This window comes from Heteronotia binoei, chromosome 11 (genome assembly GCF_032191835.1).
Source record: "Heteronotia binoei isolate CCM8104 ecotype False Entrance Well chromosome 11, APGP_CSIRO_Hbin_v1, whole genome shotgun sequence".
NCBI classification, from domain to species: Eukaryota; Metazoa; Chordata; class Lepidosauria; order Squamata; family Gekkonidae; genus Heteronotia; species Heteronotia binoei.
This window is the reverse complement of record NC_083233.1, coordinates 70,632,397-70,657,491: the sequence shown is the minus strand read 5'-3', so window position 1 is coordinate 70,657,491 and position 25,095 is coordinate 70,632,397. Positions and strand designations below refer to the sequence as shown.

At 46.4% G+C, this 25,095-nt stretch overlaps 1 protein-coding gene across 3 annotated transcripts in view; it reads left to right on the top strand.

Moving 5' to 3' along the window:
* ADGRD1 (adhesion G protein-coupled receptor D1) overlaps nt 1-25,095 on the top strand; it is a 442,408-nt gene that overhangs the window by 65,811 nt on the left and 351,502 nt on the right. For all 3 annotated transcript variants that reach the window (XM_060250081.1, XM_060250080.1, XM_060250079.1), the window contains one exon: nt 14,929-15,070. In XM_060250081.1, the coding sequence (XP_060106064.1) occupies nt 14,929-15,070 (142 nt within the window). The remainder of the gene's footprint in view (nt 1-14,928; nt 15,071-25,095) is intronic.

The following is a 25,095-nucleotide window of genomic DNA, read 5'->3' as shown; positions in this document are numbered from 1 at the left end:
TTTTTTTTGTAGAACAAGCCCAGCCAGAACTCATTTGCATATCAGGCCACACCCCCTGACGTCACCATTGTTTCACACACTGGTCCATAAAGGGGAATACTGTCTACCAGGACTTTTTTTTGTAGAACAAGCCCAGCCAGAACTCATTTGCATATCAGGCCACACCCCCTGACGTCACCATTGTTTCACACACTGGTCCATAAAGGGGAATACTGTCTACCAGGACTTTTTTTTTGTAGAAAAAGCTCAGCCAGAACTCATTTGTGTATTAGGCCACACCCCCTGACGTCACCATTGTTTCACACACTGGTCCATTAAGGGCAATACTGTCTACCAGGGCTTTTTTTTGTAGAAAAAGCCCAGCAGGAACTTATTTGCATATTAGAACATCCCCTGGCACCAAGCCAGCCGGAACTGTGTTCCTCCTTCAAAAAAGCCCTGCTGTCTACTCAGACTGGCAGCAGCTCTCCCCAGATTCTCCCCAGATTACAAAGGTGTCTGTGGGATACGAGATACCACATGGGATCTTTGTAAAGGTTGCAACTGCATCTCAAATAGCACAAAGGCCTAAAACTAACATTGCAGTGTAACCAGTGTAATCAGCCATTGGCCTGATCCAACATGGCTTCTCTTATGTTCTTAATGCGACATCCCGTTTCCTGTTGGATATTGTAACTCTGCCTGCAAGAGGATCTGGGAGGGAAAGGATCAAGCGGATTCTGTCACTCAGGTGCACCAGACAGTTGGCTTCACCCTCTCATGTTGAGCCTCTTTGGCCTTTAATTGCCTTCTGTTTTATTTTATATGGGATTTCTCTTTCTCTGGGCTTTCTCTCTCTTCTGGGCTTGGAGCACGTTAACCTTTTTGAAGTTAATCTGTTCACAATACATTAAATGTATCTACATGAATATGTCATGTAAGTAAAAATTCCTTCTCTTGTTACTGCTGGATTCAGATCACCTTTGTAATTTTTTGAGCAGCATTTCTCCCTTAACCAGGAAACATGGAGAATGGGAAATACTGTGGAAAAAAGCTTCTGTGCTTCCTAGGCAGTGATTAAAAAAAGAAAATAAAAAGTTTTAACCCAGTACCTTCACCTTTCTCACATGCCTCCGGCTCATTTTTACACCAGCAGATCAGATAAGGCACTGTGACCTTTCAAGAACTCCCTACCTTGCAAGAGCACAAGATAAAATAAAGGGAACCAGGAGCAATAAACCATTCAACAAGACAGTATCTTCCACCTTGAAAAAATTTCCCAGCCCATTTGTGGCAATTGGTATATGTCCCCTCCCCCACTTTCTTTAGCCTGTCAAAAACACATTTACCGTTTTCGCACACAGCTAACCTCGCAGTCACAATCCTGTTCCTTCCGCAGCGTCCGGTCGAATTTCCCACCATCTGCGCCGGAGTTACAGGAAGTGCCGCGGCTTCTGCGTAGCAAACGTAAACTGGGTTTTAGCGGTTTACGTTTGCTACGCAGAAGCCGCGGCACTTCCTGTAACTCCGGCGCAGATGGTGCGAAATCCGACCGGACGCTGCGGAGGGGACAGGATTGTGACTGCGAGGTTAGCTGTGTGTGAAAACGGTAACTCATTCATCTAACCGCTGCTGAGAGAAACTGATTAGGATACTAGCTGATTCTCTTCAGTCTCATTTTTTCCTGCTCTGACCTTTTCATGGGAAGTTTCTGGATTTCTGTTCAGAACTGAAACAGTGTCCTGTCCTTCCTGCATTTTAACTGTAAAGAAGAGTTCTGCTTTGGGGATTTTGGGGTTCCTTCGCGGTGGAGGGGGAATTTCACCCTTCTGCACTGCATGTTGCAGCTGCCGAGTATAGTAGTCCTGCCTCCCCCAATTTCTTTGCCCCTGTAGCAGGCTAGACCTTAGTGAAGGTCTATTTCAGACCTCCCAACATGTAATTTTGCTGCTAAGTGAGGGTTTCTGTACTGGAGGAGGGCGTATTTAACTCCCTTGGTTCCCCTGGACCAAAGTGACTTCCTTGAGGCTGTTTTTAGCCATGGCTGGGAAGAAAAAGGGTCACATAATGAGAAGAGGGGTCTCCATATCACAGGTCTGATAGGTTGCCAATCTCCAAGCGGTGGCTGGAGATCCCTCAGGATTACAACTGCTCTCCATATGGTAGAGGTCAGAAAATAGCTGCTTTGGAGGGTGGACTCTATGGCATTATAACCTGCTGAGGACCCTTCCTGGGCCCCACCCCCAAATCTCCAGGAATTTCCTGACCTGGAGCTGGCAACCCTGACTCCCTCCCACCCCGCTGTTGCTCTCTGTGAGTCCCTGTCATTTTTTCTTTACTGCAATTAAAAGCAGGCTAGAGGCAGCTTTACATAAGAACATAAGAGAAGCCATGTTGGATCAGGCCAATGGCCCATCCACTCCAACACTCTGTGTCACACAGTGGCCTAAAAACCAGGCACCATCAGGAGGTCCACCAGTGGGACTAGGACACTAGAAGCCCTCCCACTGTGCCCCTCCACAAGCACCAAGAATACAGGGCATCACTGCCCCAGACAGAGAGTTCCAACAATACGCTGTGGGTAATAGCCATTGATGGACCTCTGCTCCATATGCTTATCCAAGGCCTTTTTTGTAGAAAAAGCCCAGCAGGAACTCATTTTCCTATTAGGCCACACCCCCAGACATCACCATTGTTTAGTAGAGGGCTTTTCTGTAGAAAAAGCCCAGGAGAAACTCATTTGCATATTAGGCCACAGCCCATGGTGCCAAGCCAGCCGGAACTGTGTTCCTGTGCGTTCCTTCTCAAAAAAAGCCCTGTGCTTATCCAATCCCCTCTTGAAGCTGGCTATGCTCGTAGCTGCCACCACCTCCTGTGGCAGTGAATTCCATGTGTTAATCATCCTTTGGGTAAAGAAGTACTTCCTTTTATCCATTCTAACCCAACTGGTCAGCAATTTCATTGAATGCCCATGAGTTCTCGTTTTGTGAAAAAGGGAGAAAAGTACTTCTTTCTCTACCTTCCCTATCCCATGTATAATCTTGTAAGCCTCTATCATGTCACCCCACGTTTTTCCAAGTTAAAGAGAAGTCGACGTTTCTCCAAGTTAAAGAGCCCAAAGCGCTTTAACCTTTCTTCATAGGGAAAGTGTTCCAATCCTTTAATAATTCTAGTTGCCCTTTGATAGGGCAAGTTGTACGGATGCAGAGAGGTACTTTCTTATAAGAAAAGCTCTATCAGATCAACTAGTAGTCAATCTGGTCCAGCATCCTGTCTCACATAGTGGCCAACCGGTTGCTATGGAGGGCCAGCATGGAGGCCAGGACCTTCCCCAGTTGTTGCCTTTAGTGCCTCTAAACATGGCATTAAAATCTCCTTTCCTTGTGCCATGTTGCTGGAATCTGCATGTGTCCCCACTTGTGTGATGTTGTTCGTGTTTATAATTAGTAATTAATTAGCATAGGACCAATTAGGCATGGTATGGAAGTTCTTGGAGCTCACAGGAGCTGCGCTCCTGAGGGTTCCCCCTCTTCCTTCCCACCTACTTTGTCGATTGAATAGTAGGTGCAGCTGAATAGCAATCCCTGGATTAGGAGAGTGGGCAGCCAGACAGCCACCAGGGGCTTTGCCACGCTCCCAGCAGCCCTCATTAATCCCTGGAGAAGCCCATGCTTTCTCCACTTCTTATGTGATTTTGGGTGCCAGGTGGCTTGCTGGCCTTTTGACTGGGAGGCGACGGCTCAGGAGAGCTTCAAGTGACCAAGGCCTGCTTGGGCTGGCTGGATTTCTAGCTAGCCCAAGCAGACCTTGCTCTCCCAGTGCTCTCCTTTCTTGCATTGGGTTGCTATTGGTTGGGGGGTGGGGGGTGGCATATGCTAATAAGTTATGCTAATGAGCTCCGCCACCTACACCAATTTGGTGTAGTGGTTGAGTGCGTGGACTCTTATCTGGGAGAACTGGGTTCGATTCCCCACTCCTCCACTTGCAGCAGCTGGAATGGTCTTGGGTCAGCCACAGCTCTCCTAGGAGTTGCCCTTGAAAGGGCAGCTGCTGTGAGAGCTCTCTCAGCCCCACCCACCTCACTGGGCGTCTGTTGTGGTGGGGGGAAGGTAAGGAGATTGTGACGGCTCTGAGACTCTGACTTCATAGTATAGGGTAGGGTTGCCAATCCCCATGTGGGGGCAGGGGATCCCCCGGTTTGGAGACCCTCCCCCCGCTTCAGGGTAATCAGAAAGCGGGGGGAGGGGAGGGAAATATCTGCTGGGAACTCATGATTCCCTAAGGAGGCTTATTCCCATAGAAAATAATGGAGAATTGATCTGCGGGTATCTGGGGCTCTGGGGCCCCTGTTTTTTGAGGTAGAGGCACCAGATTTTCAGTATAGCATCCAGTGGCTCTCTCCAATATACTCCCTAAGTTTCAAAAAGATTGGACTATGGGGTCCAATTCTATGAGCCCCCAAAGAAGGTGCCCCTATCCTTCATTATTTCCTATGGAAGGAAGGCATTGAAAAGGCATGCGGTCCCTTGAAATGTGATGGCCAGAACTCCCTTTGGAGTTCAGTTATGCTTGTCACACCCTTGCTCCTGGCTCGGCCCCCAAAGTCTCCTGGCTCCACCCCCAAAGTCCCCAGATATTTCATGAATTGGATTTGGCAACCCTAGTATAGGGCGGGATATAAATCCAGTATCTTTCTATAAAACGACCCCTGGTTGGTCTTAAAAGTGCCATTGGACTCACACTTTGTTCTGCTGCTTCAGACCGACCACTGGAGTCTGTTTTATAATGATTATTCTGCCCTGCAGACCTTTCCTGATACAAGTTGGGGGGGCGGGGATGTATAGATCTAGTTCAGTTAAATAATGTAATAAGGCTTGATCAGAAGTCTGTGGAACTGTTTCCACACCCTTCCTCTTCTAAAGGCCAGCTATCTGGATTGTGCAAAGCAATTGCCTTGAGGGCGCGGAATATTTCTCACCGTGATATGAAGTAACAAGAGGCTGTAATTCACGGGTCATTGGCTGTTTAAGCTGCATCATCGCCATCATTTATTATGGGAGATAGGGTTGGAATAATTACTTCCCACACATACATAGAGATAGCAAGTGAGAATTAGTGTTTTTTTTTTTTTTTTTAAAGTAATGATGCCTTGATAATCTGCCAGTTTTGATTTTTGGAGTATCCTGGACCTTCTTTGCATCCGATTCCATCCAATTTAATTCCTGCAGGGCTTGGAGGGAGGAGGATCGAATAACTGCCGGGGGAAGTATCAGTTCTCACGCATGCTGCTGAAAGAAGAAAAATTAGATGCGGCGGAATGTGAAACATGAGCGTGCAGACTCATGTGCAGTGTCTGCAAAGAGCAGCGGCAAAGCTTACCTCTCCCTGTATATTTGCAAGGAGTTCGAAAACCTTTGTAAGTTCAATCTCTGCAAGGAAGGGATGTCAGTCTAGATTTGAGCATGTCAGTTTCCCCACCACTCTGGGGTTTTTGAGGTGAGGACTAAATAGTGGTGCCCAGGGCCAGGACTGGATCTACATGTTTTTTGAGGGGGGGGGCACAAAATTAGAAAAATGGCACCCACTTATAGGCCCATTCTACCTTATGGGCCCATAGAACAAAATGGACTCCATACACAATTTGGCGCCCCGACTCCGGAGGCGCCCGGGGCAAACACCCCCCTCTGCCCCCCCTCCCAGATCCGGCCCTGCCCTGGGCTTGAATTCAGCAGGAGCTCACAGGAGCACAACTCCTGAACCTCTAACCAGGGTCTACATGCAATGGGGAGTTCTCTCCCCGCTGCACACAGATCCCGGGGCCTATGCAAATGAGATATGCTACTGAGCTCCTGCACCTTTCCCCCCTGCAAAACGACCCCTGCTGGTGCCTATTGGGAGCATGCCCTCTAAGTGTTTTTAGAGAATGGGCCAAGATTAGGTGGGGCTTTTGCCACCGTGGCTTCTGATTGGCCACTAAAGATCTGATGGGCTGTACAATTTTTTTAGAAGCCGCTTCAGTAGCAGCAGTTACTCCAGCTTGAAGATCTTCACCGCGTGACTGAAGATGAGCTGTGCGCGCACAAGAAAATGTTTTTTAAACAAGGCGTTCCTTTTAAAAGACATCCTGTTAAACTGAACTTCTGCCTGGAATGTTCAAGGGTTGTTGTTAGGGTTATCCACATGGGCCTTATGCCTTCAGTGACTTCCGTTGTACCTCTGGCAAAACGTCATATTAGACCCTTCCAACTGTGGTTCATCCGACATTACAACCCATGGCTGTTCCACAATCCATGATCCTGACCATTCCGCATCAAACCCTTCTGTCCCCTCATTGGTGGAGTCTAGTGAAGAATCTCTTACCCAGAATGCCTTTTCAATATCAGGGTCCAGTTGTTGTAATACAGGGGTGTTGAACTCATCTGAGGGCCGGATCTGACATAAATTTGACCTTGTTGGACCGGGCCGTGTTGGGCCATGATGGGGTGGGCCATGTGTGTACCTATTTAAGATTAGGTAGCAGTTGTTAGGGTTTAGAGATACCTTTAGCAGAGTTGTGTGGAGAGAACCACAAAAACAAGCCAGGCACACGTTTTAGCTTAAGAATAAAGTAGTTTACTTTTACTATGAGGAAAAGGGTTACTGGGATTTCTAGAAAACAAATAAGGACTCAATATCCTTTCTCGCTTCTAAGCTACATCTCGCCTCTATGGAGTCCAAACTCTAACTGCATGGAGATCTGAGGGCTTTACACAAAGGGCAATAAAAACTGACCAAATGGTTTCCCCCAGACCACCTCCCAAATATATGGATTAGCCTATTAGGCCTTTGCTTCAATGGTCACTATACATACTGACTCCTAGCCTGAGCGGGAAGTACGTGCAAACATTCTCATTGGCTATACCTCTCACTGGCTAAACATCAGCATGCATATGCATTCATTTAATTAACTCATGACAACAGGAAGTGAAATTGCAATAGAAACCCAACAGCAGTGATATAAACTTTTTAAAGCACACAGACAAACATGACTAAAGATTTTTTTTTAAAAAAAACCTTAAAATAAAACATGCTGAAAACATTAATACTTGTTGGTTTTAAAGGTGCTTTCTTTGTATCTCTCTCATGGGATCCAGGGAACCAGGCAAAGCAAGCTCTGGCTCTTTCCCTCCCTCTCCAAGGGACCGGGATAGGGAGAAGGCTCAACCAATGGAGAAAATTGAGGTTTTGCTCTGTAGCTCCTGTGCGATTGAGCAAGCCATGCAAAGCAAGTTGAGATGCAGAAGGAAGTGAGAGGGAGAAGGAGCCAGTTGCTCGAGGGCCTGATAGGAGCCCACCAAGGGCCTGATTCGGCCCCCAGGATGCGTGTTTGACACCCCTGTTGTAATATATACTCCCTATTTTGTGGTTAGCTTCATCTAGGGTTACCAGGTCCAACTCAGAAAATGCCTGGGGACTTTGGGGGTGGAGCCAAAAGGTTGCTTGAGACGTGACTTCACTGTCCACCGCCATAAACTTTATGAAGGTGCCCTTGTTTTTTGCAGCCCAGTTCTGCTTCTTTAAATACAGCTGAAATTTATTGAATTGCTAGGCCTATGAAGGGCCATCCCTTCATTTTTAGATGGCACTTCCCTCTGTCCCTTGGCAAAATAATAGCTCTTGAAATGCTAAATTGGCACCCCCCCACTGTGACTCACACTCCAACTATCTGAGGAATACTTGGATATAATAACCTTGCATTTCTTTCTTTGCATTTTTGAATATATGTGAACATGCTCAGAACTCTCATTTACCTTTTACCCTTTTGACAATTACTTTTTCTAATGAGGATTTTACAGTTCGGACCTTTTCAGGATGTTTCTCTCAGTATGTTAAATCTCAGAATTGCATTTGCTCATCTGTAGTTAATACCGCCTGCCTGCCGCTTTTAAGCAGATTCTTATTCATTATTTTATTACTACACTTCTTTTATTATTTCCTTGCACATGCTTAAGCCCTTAACTTTATTGCTCTGTTTGTCAGTTGGCTTAATAAAGGTTCTTGAAAAAGTTGCCTTTTCTTATAGCGTGAACCCAAGCATGGACTTCAGATAGTTTCTTTTCTCTCATTTGTACAGGGTTTACAAACTAAGAAACAAAACTCGCAGAGAGCAAAATCCTTTGCAACTGCTCCAGTCTTCCTTCCTGCCATTCCCCTCTAACTTTGATAGGTGTGAACATTTTGAAGGCTGGGGAAAGATCTCTAGACCTTAAGATCCGTGAGGCAACTTTTGTTTACCATCAGGCTCAAGACTGTGCAAAACAACTGTGATAGGCGTTTTGTAGAAAAAGAGGTGGTGGAGATCATTAGCATAACTCATTGGCATATGCTGCCCCCCCCCCAACCAGCCAAAAGCAACCTGACGCAAGAAAGGAGAGCCCGGGTGAGCGAGGCCTGCTTGGACTGGCTAGAGATCCAGCCAGCCCATGCAGGCCTTGCTCACCGGGGCTCTCCTTGGCTGCCCCCCTCCAGAGTCAAAAGGCCAGCAAGCCACCCACCACCCAAAATCACATAAGTGGAGAAAGGGTGGTGTGGGCTTCTCCAGGGGTTAATGAGGGCTGCTGGGGGTGTGGCAAAGCCCCTGGTGAGTGGCTGACTGCCTGCTCACCTAATCCAGGGATTGTTATGCAGCTGCACCTACTATTCAATGGACAAGGTCGGTGGAGAGGAGGAGCGGGAACTGTCAGAAAGGTTCAGGAGCTGCGGTTATTTGTCTTATTGCATATACCAACCTACCAACATATATGGCAAACTATATGGATGTTATAATCTCTTGAGTAAACATGCTCTCTGTTTAAACTAACAAAGCCAGAATGTTGCCTAGATTTATGGGAGTCCTACGACAGCAATCTGCTTTTTATCACCTAGTGTTTTTTCAGCAGTTTTGTCCTACACTAACAAACGCAGATCCTATTTGTGCTTCTTTTTATCTGCTAAAAACATTCCCATGATTCCACACTGCAAACTTATATTAAGAATTGCTGCGTCCATTCCCACATGTCTGATGAAGTCTGTTTACATTCTGAATAAAACTTAGCTGGTCTTAAAGGTGCACTTGTCTACTGCTTTGTTCTATCAGGTCATGGTTTCAGTTCCTGGCTTGACAAATCCTACCTAATCATAGTTGGCAGGGCTTTTTGTGTAGCAGGAACTCCTTTGCATATTAGGCCACACACCCCTGATGTAGCCAATCCTCCTGGAGCTTAAAGTAGGCTTGTAAGAAGAGCCCTGTAAGCTCTTGGAGGACTGGCTACATCAGGGGTGTGCGGCTTAATATGCAAAGGAGTTCCTGCTACAAAAAAAGCCGCGATAGTTCGCAGAGTAGCTGGAGTTTAGACCATCACGCTATTTATAGGTAGTTTCATTAAGCTGGTTTTGCAGAATGGCTAAATGGAGCTTGTCTGTTTCTGCTGTTCTTCTAGGAGTTCGTATTTGTGAGCAAATTTTGCCCCCTCCCTTTTTTAAAAAAAAAAGCGAAAACAACATTGTTATTTAAACATTGCTTGTCAAAATTCCCTCAAACTAGGAAAATATCTTAGCTGGCAGGCTGAGACGAGGCTGAGCCAGCTTGGCTTCCCTCGGCATCCTGGTTTGAATTATGCTATCTTTGAGAAGCAAACATTTTCTGGACAAGATGGGCCTCTTTCATAACAGAACTATAAATAATGTGCCAGAATACTAATTTGAAAAATATCTATCTTTGAATGGGGAGCCCAAGCTCTGGGGGTGGGAAGTTTTCCCTTCATTGCTTTTGGTGGGGGTTTTTTTGCAGAGATTTATCTTCAGGCGTTTTCTGTGAGCCCATCAAGGAATGTAATTGTCCGTAATGACAGCAAGTCTTTATGAAAGAGGCACAAGCAATGCGAAAATGATTGAAGCGTGCGGGGACTCAGCTGGGGTTCACTCCAGATGGCAGCAAGATGCCTGGCATCTGATAGGCCAGGCCCCAAAAAAGACCAATATGCCCCTCCCCGAGAGTGCCACCAGCGGTCGTTTTGTAGAAAAATAGGTGGTGGAGCTCATTAGCATAACTAATTAGCATATGCCACCCCCCACCAGCCAAAAGCAACATGATGCAAGAAAGGAGAGCCCTGGGCGAGCGAGGCCTTTTTGGCTGTCTAGAGATCCAGCCAGCCCAAGCAGGCCTCGCTCTCCTGGGCTGCAGCCCCCCCCAGTCAAAAAGCCATCAAGCCACCCACAGCCCAAAATCACATAAGTAGTGGAGAAAGGGTGGCGCGGGCTTCTCCAGGGGTTAATGAGGGCTGCTGGGGGCGTGGCAAAGCCCCTGATGGCTAGCTGGCTGGCTGGCTGGCTGCTTTCCTAATCCAGTGATTGTTATGCAGCTGCACCTACTATTCAGTGGGCAAAGTAGGTAGGTGGGGAGGAAGAGTGGGAGTCCTCAGAAAGGTTCAGGAGCTGTGCTCCTGTGAGCTCCTGCTAAATCCGAGGCTTGAGTGTCACCATTCTCATTTGGTTCCCCAGAAAGTCACAGGAAGTGTGAGAATGCATGCGTCCCCACCAGGGGTCATTTTGTAGAAAAAAAGAGGTGCTGGAGCTCATTAGCACAACTCCTTTGCAGAACTCATTTGCATATGCCACACCTCCTTAACATCACCGGAAGGTGTACTAAATTATATCAGCATCTACCTTAAAATGCTTCTTGAATTATAATGGTCATAGTAAAACCTTAATCCCATCCTACTTTTTAAATTACTTTCTCATAAGAACATAAGAACATAAGAGAAGCCATGTTGGATCAGGCCAACGGCCCATCAAGTCCAACACTCTGTGTCACACAGTGGCAAAAAATGTTATATACACACATACACTGTGGCTAATAGCCACTGATGGACCTCTGCTCCATATTTTTATCTAAACCCCTCTTGAAGGTGGCTATACTTGTGGCCGCCACCACCTCCTGTGGCAGTGAATTCCACATGTTAATCACCCTTTGGGTGAAGAAGTACTTCCTTTTATCCGTTTTAACCTGTCTGCTCAGCAATTTCATCGAATGCCCACGAGTTCTTGTATTGTGAGAAAGGGAGAAAAGTACTTCTTTCTCTACTTTCTCCATTCCATGCATTATCTTGTAAACCTCTATCATGTCACCCCGCAGTCAACGTTTCTCCAAGCTAAAGAGTCCCAAGCGTTTCAACCTTTCTTCATAGGGAAAGTGCTCCAGCCCTTTAATCATTCTAGTTGCCCTTCTCTGCACCTTCTCTAAAGCTATAATATCCTTTTTGAGGTGCGGCGACCAGAACTGCACACAGTACTCCAAATGAGACCGCACCATGTGGCCACAGTGGCATGAAGATTTCCATCTGTCTGGTTTATATGTTTTGGTTATTTTCCCATTTTTTTGTGGGGAAAATTATTAGAAAGTTCGTCACATCTTAAGGGTTCAGCAAAATTCTCCCAGGGAGTTTGAACAATGGAGCCTAGAGGCAAGTATTGCGGGAGGTGCGGGGGTGGGGGTGGGGTAAGAAAAAGCAGAATAAAATTTAGAGGTTCCAGAGCTCTGTTCCTGTGAGCTCCTGCCCAAAATGAGATCTGGTCCCCACTTTTTGTAACTTAAGGGTTCCCAGATCAGACGTAACAGAAAACTGTGGTTTAACCAGGGCTTTTTTTGAGCAGGAAAAGTCAGGAATGCAGTTCTGCCTGGCTTGGTGTCAGGGGTGTGTGACCTAATAGGCAAATGAGTTCCTGCTGGGCTTTTTCTCCCAAAAAAGCCCTGGGGTTAACTATATTTGGTATCTGAAGGCAAGCCATTCTGCTCTCTATGGTCTGTTAAAGTAAGTCAAACCAGGTTCTGAAGCCATGTTTTCAAGCTGATTTACTAACCAAAGTTAGCCTTAACCAGAGCTTTTTTGGGAGAAAAAGCCCAGCAGGAACTCATTTGCCTATTAGGCCACACACCCCTACACCAAGCCAACCAGAACTGCATTCCTGTGCATTCCTGCTCAAAAAACGCCCTGGTCAACTATAGTTTCGCATGGTGCACAAAAGTATACCTCGTGGCTTAATCCTGGCTTTGGGTCCAAACCTTCTTTCAGGCTATAGAGACCAAGACTGGCATGATCATCTGCTAGCCATATTGTGGTTTCACATATTAACCATGGTTTATTTTAACGACGGTTTGATGTTACGGTCTGAACTGAGACAGAATACAGCATTGCCAGAAAGCTGCGGCCAACCTTGGCTCTCTGCTGGGCATGCCTAATTGAGCCACATGTTCGATACAGTCACATTTGAAATTTTTAAATACAGATTTAAAGTGCGCAGTATGCGAAGTGACTCTGAGAGGACAGAGGAGGGGAAGAAAACTCTGAAGATCCACTTCTGCGAAGGCGGAGGAAATAACAGCATGCCCTCCTCTCAGAGAGCAGCTGCTGGGTATGATTGGCACAGGCATGCTGCCAAAAATGGCATCCCTGTGTCCAATTCTATCCCAGCCTCTTTAGGATTAAAATAGTCTGTCTGCTGTATTGCTAACTAGGTGGTGTCCATGGTACCTGAATCGTAACATTCTCTGACTTCCTGCTTGCCTCTCAAAGACTGAAGTGGGCCATTTCACAGATAAGTAGATGGGAAGAGCCAGACCTCTTACCCAGATCATGACGTCGTCATTTTATTTATTCATTAGATGTATATCCCACTCTCCCCTCCGAAGCAAGCTCAGGGCGGCTAGCATCATGTTTTATGCAGGGCTTTTTTTGGTAGCAGGAACTCATTTGCATATTAGGCCACACCCCTGATGTAGCCAATCCTCCTGGAGCTTACAGTAGGTCCTATACAAACAGCCCTGTAAGCTCTTGGAGGATCGGCTACATCACGGGTGTGTGGCCTAATACGCAAAGGAGTTCCTGCTACAAAAAAAGCCCTGGTTTTATGCTTCCATAAACCCATTCCTGTAGCCAACAGTGATGCAGAGTGGGGACAATGAAACACCGAAGTGGGGAATTGTTACTACAGATGTATTGGAGAAAGTTCTGGGCTGCCGCTCTGGACTAGCTCTTACTCGACTGTCATTTGCATCTCCCGCTAAAGGTAGTCACTTCCTCTCAAGGTGAGCGTGACTGGACCACTCCATCAGCATTTAGACCTTGGCATCTGACATTTCCAAACACTGGTGCTCTGGGCTTCTTTTTTGTAGCAGGAACTCCTTTGCATATTAGGCCACACCTCCCTGATGCAGCCAGTCCTCCTGGAGCTTACAGGGCTTTTCTTACAGCGCTTGCTGTAAGCTCCAGGAGGATTGGCTACGTCAGGGGTGTGTGGCCTAATATGCAAAGGAGTTCCTGCTACAACAAAAGCCCTGCTGGTGCTTAGTGCAGCATGAGAGCTGACTGTCACAGGCATCTCTGACACGAAGGGCCATGGGTTGTGTGGTCTGTTGTTCTGTCATTCTGGCCTATCAGAAGTGGGGATCAAGAGGAAGTTTGGGTTACCCTTGAAAATTGGCCATGCCACTCTTGAGTGGCCAGCCGTGAGTTTTGAGAAGCAGATAGGTTACGATAAAGAAGGCGGAGGATATGAGTCAGGTGTTGTGATGCCATCTGGTTAGCATTACAGCTGGCAGAACTTTCTCCTCTCCCATCTTAAGTCTCTGTTAATTGATGTCAAGTCATCAACTGGCCCAAACCTGTGCCAACACTTATGGAATGAGGCATCTTTGAAGACAAAGGCCGCTTTTCATTTTCTTTTCTTCTGTTTCATTGAAACTTGGACGCAGTTGCAGGTGGATTTGAACCTCATTCTTTCAGAAAGTCAGCCGCTTTGATTTCAATGGGGCTCATTTCCAAGGCAGAGGCTTTAGGATTATTGGGATCACAGCCCCTTTACCCATAAGTTACAATGGCTGTCTCTATTCATTCTTATGGAATGTGCGTGGAGGAATGGCTTGCATATTTTAAGGACCTTCTGTGTATGTCTACATGTGCACACAAGGGGCACACAAATGCCTTACTCTCCTCCTGAGAGCCAGTTCGGTATAGTATTTTTGGGTGGTGAACTATCTGGAGAACCAGATTTGATTCCCCACTCCTTCACATGCAGCAGCTGGGTGACCTTGGGCCAAGATCTCTCAGAGTTCTCTCAGCCCCACCTACCTCACAGGGTGTCTGTGATTGTAAGGTGATTGTAAAGGTGCCTCAAGACTCCTTCAAATAGTGAAGGGTGGGGTATAAATCCAGCTCCTCCTCCTCTTCTTCTTCCATAGTGAAACTGCACAAGACAGAACAGTTACCCCTCTCCTCTTTTTGCACTGTGGCTCAAATCTGGGCCCCACATTTCCCTTTTTTCAAAATGCCGGGAAGATCCATTCACAAGTCTACCAGGATCATATCTTGCTAAGAGGTACTGGAACTGCCTTGAAAGTGTGAGTCCAGTGGCACCTGTAAGACCAACAAAGTCTTAAAGGTGCCACTGGACTCTAACTTTATTCTACTGCTTCATACCAACACAGCTACCCATCTGGATCTGCCTTGAAAGTCCATTATCAATTGTGTGTGAAAGCAGCCCTAGATGCACCCGTGCTGTGCCTCAGTCTGTAAGAGAAGAAGACGACTGCAGATTTATACCCCGCCCTTTTCTCTGAATCAGAGACCCAGAGTGGCTTACAATCTCTTATATCTTCTCCCCCCCACAACAGGCACCCTGCGAGGTGGGTGGGGCTGGAGAGGGCTCTCACAGCAGCTGCCCTTTCAAGGACAACCTCTGCCAGAGCTCTGGCTGACCCAAGGCCATGCCAGCAGGTACAAGTGGAGGAGTGGGGAATCAAACCCGGTTCTCCCAGATAAGAGTCCGCACATTTAACCACAGGTAGTTTGGGGAGTTCACAGGACAGGGAGAAGGTGAATTAGCAATCAAAACAAACAGCTAACTGCTAACAGGCAGCTTGTTTTATTTTCTCAGGATCCCGGAAGCTGCTTCCTGCAAAGATTGCATGATTTCGGCAGCAAGTTACCTGATTTCCCTGAAAGTGGAACCCCCACCGATTCTGTCCCCAAACCTGTCGGGTTCCCCTCTTATCACCATCCATCTGAAGCACAAACTGGTAAGTGATGCTATAGATTATTTGATGTGTTTCTTTGCTGTGCCCTCGGGGGTGGGGTGGGGTGGGGCTGGGCTGTTTGTAACTCAGAAAATAATGACTTGGATCCAAAGGTGTCATTCATTTTTTTTTTTTTTGCCGGGAGGGGGTGACTTTTTGGCAATTTCTCCCTCCCACAAAGTTTCCCTGTTGTACCACACTCCGTTTCAGATAGTCCCTTGACCCTCCAAAGAACAGAATTTTGTGCGGGGTTTCAGTGGGCTGCAGCAAGTGTGTGGCGGGGGGAGTAAGTCCTCCTCTTCCAACTTTTCTCTGCTGGTCATGCTTTGACTCCAATCTCTCTCGGCTTGACTTCGCGAATGAAGATTTAAGAAAGGTGCAGTAGTCCACGTCTGCTGCAGGCTCGCTGGTGGCTGACAAGACCAATGCGGGACAGGCAGGTCCAGCCACAGTGGCTGCAGGGAAAAGTCTGATTTGGGGTTGGTGCTGTAGCAGTACGATTCTTCCTCAATCTCCTTTTGTCCTCAAGACGAGCTATGCGTGCGTTCTCAAAGGAAGAGACAGCCTGGTGGATGGTGTGCCTTCATGCTTTGCGATCTGAGGCTAGGTCAGACCACTGGTGATGGTTAATGCAACAGGTACCAAGGGATTTCTTCAAGGAGTCCTTGTACCTCTTCTTTGGTGCCCCTCTATTTCGATGGCCAGTGGAAAGTTCGCCATACAGGGCAATCTTGGGAAGGCGGTGGTTTTCCATCCTGGAGAATATAAGAGAAGTCATGTGGGATCAGGCCAATGGCCCATCCAGTCCAACAACTTGACATACGACATCTGTACAGGTGCATGCTTTTGTTGTTGTTTAATTTAATACTAGATTGGAGTCTCTGATGCTGACCCGGAGACTCCAATCTAGTATTAAATTAAACAACAGCAAAAGCATGCACCCGTACAGATGTCGTATGTCAAGTTGTTGGACTGGATGGGCCATTGGCCTGATCCCACATGACTTCTCTTATGTTCTTAATGGAATTGATAAGCATTGGTGTGTATTATTTATTCTGCTTGACGTTTGTGTGCAGAGGCATAAAGGTGTGCCGGGCAGTAACACGCTGCTACCAGTCCCTTGCCCCTTTCTCCTTCTGCTTCCTGAAATTCCTTTGCTTCCAAGCCTGTCTTTAGATCCCTGAGGACTAGAAGCCTGCTTTAATATAAAGGGAAGTCGACAGTGTATTCTGTGTACTATTCAAACATGTGGCTCTATCACAAAGTCAGACAATACACACTGTCCGAACTAAGACAAAATGAAAATACCTCTGGAGTGATTGGGCTGTGTGTGCTTTGAGAAATGTGTCTTCATGGTCTGCAGCTGCTGTTAAGGAAGGGAAGAAGAAGAGGAGGTGAACACATCCACGTTCTTGTTAAAATTTGTACTCAGACTCCTGGCTGTTTTCTACATGACTGAGCTACTGCGGCTATTGTGTATGTTTATATATATAGACAGTACCGGTGATGAGGAAGGGGACATTCAGGGTAGCATTTGCATCTATGTTGAAGCTGTTGAAGTTTGTGGTGTGCAGGATGATGCTTCTGAAAAGAAGAAGATGATATTGGATTTATATCCCGCCCTCCACTCCGAAGAGTCTCAGAGCGGCTCACAATCTCCTTTACCTTCTTCCCCCACAACAGACACCCTGTGAGGTGGGTGGGGCTGGAGAGGGCTCTCTCAGCAGCTGCCCTTTCAAGGACAACCTCTGCCAGAGCTATGGCTGACCCAAGGCCATGCTAGCAGGTGCAAGTGGAGGAGTGGGGAATCAAACCCGGTTCTCCCAGATAAGAGTCCGTTCACTTAACCACTACACCAAACTGGCTCTCCAATGTAGTTGGGAGTCAACCCACCAGGCACCCTTAGGAGGTCCATTAGTGGGACCAGGACACTAGAAGCCCTCCCACTGTGCCCCCCCTCCCAGCACCAAGAATACAGAGCATCACTTTCATTAGCTATGAAAGTCCCAGGATTTTGTGTTTCTTGACCAGTAAATATGAGTATCTTAGAATCATAGAAACACAGAGTGGGAAGGAACCATATAAGCCAGGGGTGTCAAACACGCAGTCCGGGGGCTGAATCAGGCCCCCGAGCAACTGTCTTTAAGGTGCTCCTGGAATCCTGCTGTTTTCTGAATCCTACTGAAAACTTGCAGAACTGTTCCCCACCCCAAGGATAGAAAAGCATACAAAGGACACTGATACTGTATACAGGAAGGAAGCATTCTACCTGCCCCCATTGCTCTTAACATGTTATGTCTGTCTTTACCCCCCAAAAGAATTGCCAGGAATAGATCTAGATGGAAAAAAAGGAAGAATGTATAAATATTTTCACTGATTTCCTTCCTTCAGTTTCCCCCTTTTTGGGGAGACATGACAGATTTTGTTTCAAAAGATATTTTCCAGCCAGCTGCAACGTACTGGAGTTTGTTTGGTCTTACTAGCGGAATTGCATCAGGTGCTCTGAGTTGGATGGGAAAAAAGAACTGAGGGTGGGAATTGACTTTCTTCCTGTTCGGTTGCTGGGGTATTTCCGAACAGAAAGTTCTGCGGAATGGTGTCCCAATGGGCTCTTCTGGCTTGCCTGAAGACGAGGGTTGCACTGTTGGCTCTCATGATTCATTCAGTGAGCAGTGTTACGCAGGGATGTCGATTCACTGATATCCGTTAAACCTCCCAGCTCTTCAGTGGATTTCTTTTGTCAGCCTGGTTCCCAGGCGCACTCTTGTTGTACAAGAATCAGACAGAATCAAAGAGTTGCAAAGTAAGAGGGAAGGACAACGGATGGCAGAGGAAGCAACTTTCACAGAATAGGGGAAAGGACATAGTTCCAGAAGCTGCCCTGTGTTTCTTGTCCTTGTTAGTGACAGAATGCCTGCCCTTAAGACAAAGAATGAGTTTTGTGTCACCTTTAAGACCAACAAAGTTTTATTCTGGATATAAGCTTTCATTTGCATGCATGCTTCTTCACATACATTGAAACAGAAGTCACCGACCATTACATGTAGGTTGGGGGTGAAGAGGGTGTTGCCAGGAAGGGCCAATTAGAGTCAAGATGCGTGAGTAACTGGGCAGTAAATATAGGTAAGACTGGATGAAGGCAATTGGTAAGGCCTGTGAATAGCAGCAAATTGGCATACAGCATAATAATGGAGCATACAAACAGATGCAAAAACTAGATCCAGGTGGGCAGCTGTGTTGGTCTGAAGCAACAGAACAAAGTAGGATTCCATTATCACCTTTAAGACCAACAAAATTTTATTCAGAATGTAAGCTTTCATATGCATGCCTGTCTGAAGAAGTATGCATGCATACAAAAGCTTACATTCTGAATGTTGGTCTTAAAGGTGCTATTGATCCCTACTTTGTTCTAGATGCAAGAACTGAATGATATTAGCATGTGTAGTGAGATAAGAAATCCAATATCTTTGTTAAGCTCTGGGGGGTTCCATTGTCCTGAGTTTAGCAATAAAGCAATCTGCTGCTATCCTAGTCTGTTTCTGAAGTTCCTTTGCAATAAAACAGCTACTTTAAGGTTCCCCACTGAATGTCCAGGAAGGTTGAAGTGTTTACCTACAGGTTTCTCAGTTTTGTGATTCTTGATGCAAATGAGTTCCTGCTGGTTTTTCCCTACAAAAAAAGTCCAAGCTGGAGTGGATGCAAGACATTTTATCTGCAAAGCGTTGAGAAAAGTGATTGCAGAATTCAGCGCAAGGAGAAATTCCGGAGCAGCAGCGGAATGGGCGCCATCGTGTCTCACCCAGGCTTTCAGCCCCTCTTTCTGTAAAAACCGGCATCCGACTCCCCCGCAGGTTTGCAATCCTACATCATGGCTTTTATTTTGAAAGCATTATCCGCATTGTCGGCTTTCCTTTTAAGTGGCGACCACTTCAGCAGCCTCAATGGGTTTTCTTCCTTTGGCCTCTGAAGAGGTTTCCTTATTACAGATTCCTCCCAAAGTGGTGGGAGGGAGGCCGGGCTGGAAGACAAGGCTTGGGTTTGGAAGGGGCTGCCGTTTGAAATTCTGAGGGAACTGATGCCTTGGGCAGGGCCCAGTCTGAGAGGCGTGATTATACGTGTCATTCCTCATTACCCAAACACCATCCTTGACATTTGGGCGCTCTGGGAACTGTAAAATACTCATGCAGACAGATTCAAACCCTCGTCCTCTGCCTGACCCCTTTTCTGCCGATTCTAAAGTATAGGTTATTTCTGCTGAACTGGCTTTCTTGGCTTTTGATTTCTTTTTTTACTAGTACTCTACGAAACTGCTTTTGAGAAGCGATGCTTAAATCAACACTTTTTAAAATAAAATAAAATAACCCCCTCCTCTGACAAATAATTGGAATGCGATTCCTTTATTGGCTGAAACAGTAACTCCCTGCTGTATGCTGTGAGAGAATTGCCGGGAGCCAAGAGAAGCAAATGAGGTGATTAAAGGCTCCTGTGAGTCGGATTCAAAGACGAGGCTGCCTGCTGCAACTCTGCGCGGGTCAAGCAGCATTCTTCCTTGTCGCTTTCCAGTTATCCTCCATGAAGTTGGCTAAAACTACCTCGTCTCTGGAACATCCATTCACACCCAATGCAATCATTAGCGATGTAGAGATTGCTTTTCATGGTGGGTGCTTTTTTCTTACGTTCTCATGGCGGTGACAAGCGCAGACAGCTTCAAGAGAGGATCGGAGCATTCAGAGCACTTTTTATCCCGCTTTCCTTTCCAATGAGGACCCAAGCCAGCCCTGCCACTAGGCAAACTAGGCGATTGCCTAGGGCACCCCCATGTGACTTGGTGACATTATCAGGGATGGCGGGGGGAGTGCCAGAAGTTAGCCTTGTCTAGGGTGCCAGAAATTCTAGGGCCGGCCCTGCCACCCCCCCAAAAACCCTGTACAATTTAAGTAAATGATTTAAATGAACCCTGTACATTTCAAATAAACAGAAAACAAAATTAAATCTATGTGAAACATGTCGGTCTGGTCTGGCATCCACCAGGGTGGTCCATCAAGGTCACAGGTTGAGAAACATGGGCCTTGGCAAGCCCTTTGGCTCACTCCAAAAGGCTTAGACCACTGGCCATACCAAGATTTTAATTACCTGCGACAGAAGGGGGACAAAAGCTCAGCCTGGTTCTTATGGTCAGCAGCCATCTTCCCACAATTTTCCCTCTCCCAGATCTTCTAGGGCAGGGGTGGCCAACGGTAGCTCTCCAGATGTTTTTTGCCCACCATCAGCCCCAGCCAGCATGGCCAATGGCTGGGGCTGATGGGAGTTGTAGGCAAAAAAACATCTGGAGAGCTACCATCGGCCACCCCTCTTCTAGGGTTTTGTGGAGGTAAGCCCTTAATGAGATCCATCAATAATAGACGCTTCCATGATATTCTTAAACAATGGTCCTCCAGGCCACACTCATGTCTAAAAAAAATGTGATATGGCAGTTAGTAGTGTTACCAACCTCCAGGCAGTACATTGCAACTGATCTCCAGGTGACAGAGATCAGTTCCCCTGGAGGAAATGGCTGCTTTAGAAGGTGGGCTCTATGACAATATAACCTATTGAAGTCCCTCCCTTCCCTTTCCCAGCCTCCTCTATCCTCAGCAGGCCTCAGATTCAGTGGGAGCTCAGAGGAGCACAGCTCCTGAACCTTCCTGAGAGTTCCACCTCCTTGTCAATTGAATAGTAGCTGCAGCTGCATAACAATCCGTGGATGAGCTCCACCACCTATTTTTCTGCAAAATGACACCTAATCCTCAGTCTTCACCCCTAAAATCTCCAAATATTTCCCAGCCCGGAACGGGTCACCCTATACAGAGGCCTGTTATTTTAAGAAAAGAAGAATCTCTGGTGTCTTTCTTAGAGGTAGGCACACCCACGGATATTTTGACAGCAGTTAATTTGGGCAGCATCTGGCTTATCCAGATTTCTCCCCCAAAGCCCTATCTCAGATTCTGGAACCCATTTTCGGTTTCAGAAATATGGAGAGTTAGTTAGCTTTCTAGACAGCTCTTGTGAAAGCCGTGCTCATTTTGATGCTATTAAAAAAAAAAATTATTTTCAGCTGACTGTTATTTTCCTATTAGCCATAGGCCATATAACAGAATACCGTATAAAATAATGGAAAAAGACAGGCTCATCTTGCAAATGACCAGAGCTGAACAAGAAACAGGCTCCCTGAAATTAGTTACCATCATGATAGCCATTTTCAACATAAGACTTGACAGAGGCAAAAATTGCCTTTATTTTAACCATCTTAAGGAAAAATTTAAAAAAAGAATTAAGTTACATGTATGATGAAAAAAATGTTTAAATTCAGAGACCGGGTATTATTGCTTTCTGTGCATAAACTTTATAGCAGTGATCTCTGTGGGTCTATTTTCTTGAGAATTATATAGAATGATTCCTCTCTCTCCCCCACAGTAGTCAGTCAAACAGTTGGATGTAGCCCAATCATGTTTGAGTAATGGAAGTTAAATTTTATGCAGTCATGGTGTGTTCTATAGCTTTCTATGACTTCCTCAAGAGATCGCTCCTTATCACCGCTCCAATTTCCCCCAAACGCATTCTTGCTATGGTGAATAGATTACCGACCAATGTCTTTTTACATAGTTATCATAAAGCATTTAACAGGTCTGCCTGTGGTGTATATGGGATGGAAGGGGACTGCAATGGACAGGAAGGTCTTTAAGGCTCTCTGGCAGGCCTCATTATGGGCAGGAGCTCTCAGGAGCGGAGCTCTGAAACCTCTAACTTTTATTGTGTGCTTTCTTTCTTACCTGCTCCCCCCCCCCCCCGAAAAAAAAATGGTTTCTGGGCTCTATTGTTCAAACCCCCTGTGAGAATTTTGCTGAACTTGTTAAGATTTGACAAGCTTTCTACTATTTTTTCGCCACAAAAAATGGGAAAATAACCACGATATATAAAGCAGACAGATGGAAATCTTCCTCATGCCACTGTGGCCACATAGAAGAAAGTAATTTAAAAAGGACAGGACGATGGAAATGTCTGCTGGGCACTTCATTATTCCCTTTGGAGACTGATTTCCTTAGGGTATAATGGAGAATTGATCTGTGGGTATCTGGGGCTCTGGGGGTTGTTTTCTGAGGTAGAGGCACCACATTTGCAGCATAGCATCTGAAGACTCTCCTCAAAACACCCTTCAAGTTTCAAAAGGATTGGACCAGGGGGTCCAATTCTATGAGCCCCAAAAGAAGGTGCCCCTATCCTTCATTATTTTCAGTGGAGGGAAGGCATTTAAAAGGTGTGTGGTCCCATTAAATGTGATGGTGAGAACTCCCTTTGCGGTTCAATTATGCTTGTCACAACCTTGCTCCTGGCTCCACTCCCCATGTCTCCTGGCTCCACCCCAAAAGTCCCCAGATATTTTTTGAATCGGACTTGGCAACCCTAACTGCTTTCCAGGCATACTTCAGCCCGCCTTCTTACAAATGCTCATAGATCTAGCAGGAGAGATAATAGGCAGGTCATACTGCCCTCCTCCCCCAAGCAGAGAACAGAGATTTGGAGGAATTAAAGCTAGAAAATCTTCGGGAAGAAATTTCTGGAGATGTCAGGAAAAGCTTCCTTGACCTGGCCTGACCAGGTCAGTGGGAGGGGAAAGGGAGATGATAAAAATCCCTTGTAGAAAGGAGGAGGTCTCTTTCGGTGGGTGCTGAGTTCATCAGAGTGGGACAGACCTCTGGACTGAGTTCTGGAGAAGGCAACCATTGATTATGTGGTTGATCTGAACAGCTGAAGAGAGCTTCAAGGTAAAGGTAGCTCTGTAGAGATTTGTAACTTCCTAAACTAAGGAGCCTATCCTATTTTAACATTTAATAGGGCATGCATTGAGAGAGAGACGGAGGGACAGAGGAATTGTATTTTAGTTGCTGGGGGTAGCTTTGGGTTGGGAAAATATCTGGAGACTTTGGGGATGCAGCTTGGGAAGGGGAAGCACTTCAACAGGGTAAGATGCCATAGAATCCATTCCTCCAAAGCAGCCATTCCCCCCCAGGGGAACTGATCTGTGTAATCTGGAGACCAGTAGCAATTCCAGGAGATCTCCATCCATCACCTGGAGATTGGTAACCCTAGATAGGGAGATAAGTGGTTTTTTGGAACTGCCAATTCCAATTTGGGATTTCTGGGAGACTCAGGGGTGGAGCCTAGGGAAGGAGTTTGGGGAAGGGAAGGGCCTCAGCTAGTAGAGTTGCCAATCCCCAGGTGGGGGCAGGGGATCCCCTGGTTTGGATCCCCGCTTCAGGATCATCAGAAAGCAAAGGGGGAAGGAAATATCTGCAGGGCACTCCATTATTCCCTATGGAGACCGGTTCTCATAGGGTATAATGAAGAATTGATCAGCAGGTATCCGGGGCTCTTGGGGAAGGGGGGGGGTCTGTATTTTGAGGTAGAGGCACCAAATTTTCAGAATAGCATCCAGTGCCATTCCTCAAAACACCCTCCAAGTTTCAAAAGGATTGGACCGGGGGATCCAATTCTATGAGCCCCCAAAGAAGCTGCCCCATCCTTCGTTATTTCCAATGGAGGGAAGGCATTTAAAAGGTGTGCGGTCCCTTTAAATGTGATGGCCAGAACTCCCTCGGAGTTCAGTTATGCTTGCCACACCCTTGCTCCTGGCTCCGCCCCTAATGTCTCCAGGCTCCACCCCCAAAGTCCCCAGATATTTCTTGAATTGGACTTGGCAACCCTATCAGCTTGGTAAGACCATAGACGTCATCATTCAAAGCATCCACTTTCTTCTGGGGCATTTATTATCTGTAGTCTGGGGGTCAGTTGTACTTCTGGGAGACTGACAGGCCCCACGAGGAGTTGGACAACCCTACTCTACATGCTACTTCTAGGTCTCCTGAGGGCACCCGGTTGTCCACCGGGCAAACAGGATGTTAACTAGATGGACTGTTGGTTTGATCTAGCAAGGCTCTTTGTGGAGACGGAGCACACACCGAGACTCATTTAGCATTCTCCTGAACAAGATGCAAACTTTGCCTCCTGGTCTGTTTTGGAAAAGTTTTCAGTCTCTAAAAAGAAAGCGGGGGGAGGCAGTCATGATGGCCTTAGCATTAAGGTGTATTTGAAACAGTTATAAAAATAAATCTTGGAGCTGCCTGCAGCTGCTGGAACGCGGGCAGCGTGGAACGTTTCTGTCCTGCCAGAAATCTCTTCAATAATTAAAGCTTTTCTTTACCAAGGGCTTTCCAGGTTTTTTCTTTCTTTCTCTTTTTAAAAGGCTTTTATCTACATTTCTGAGGGTTTGGAAACTGATTTTTTAACAATATATATACTCAGGAGATAATGAAGCTTCCTTTTTTGTGAGAACAAACTCTCTTTTCACACTGCGCTGTGAAAGCTGTTTCCAAGGGGCTGTGTCATGGTCATGATGATTTACAATGAACACGAAAAGTTGGCTTTCTCACCTAGCATCTGTGGGAAGGCAACTCCCCCCCTCCCCCGGTGATCCTGGTGGATAGTTTGAAATGTAGATCTGAGAGTTCTGTACGGTTTACAGCAGGGCCAAAACTGTGGCTCTTTCACACATATGGTGTGGCTTGTAGCCCCCAATGCCCCATTGGCCAGCTTAAAGAAGGCATTTGTCTCTTTAAATCACTTCTCCAAGCCAAGCCAGTCAGCTGCTTAGAGAATGCATTTAAAGTTAAAGTTGCTTTCTCTCCACCTCTCCCTCCCTCCCTTCTCCCTCTCCCTTCTCCCTCTCCCATCTTCCTTCCTTCCTTCCTTCCTTCCTTCCTTCCTTCCTTCCTTCCTTCCTTCCTTCCTTCCTTCCTTCCTTCCTTCCTTCCTACCTACCTACCTACATCTGACATTCATGTCTTGCAGCTCTTAAACATTAAACTTTATTCTATGTGACTTTTGTGTTAAGCAAGTATGGCCACCTCTGGTTTACAGGGAGATGTTTATGCCCTCCATGAGTTTTGGAGTGGCAGGGGGTGACATCTGAAAATGCAGAGTGATGTTATGTA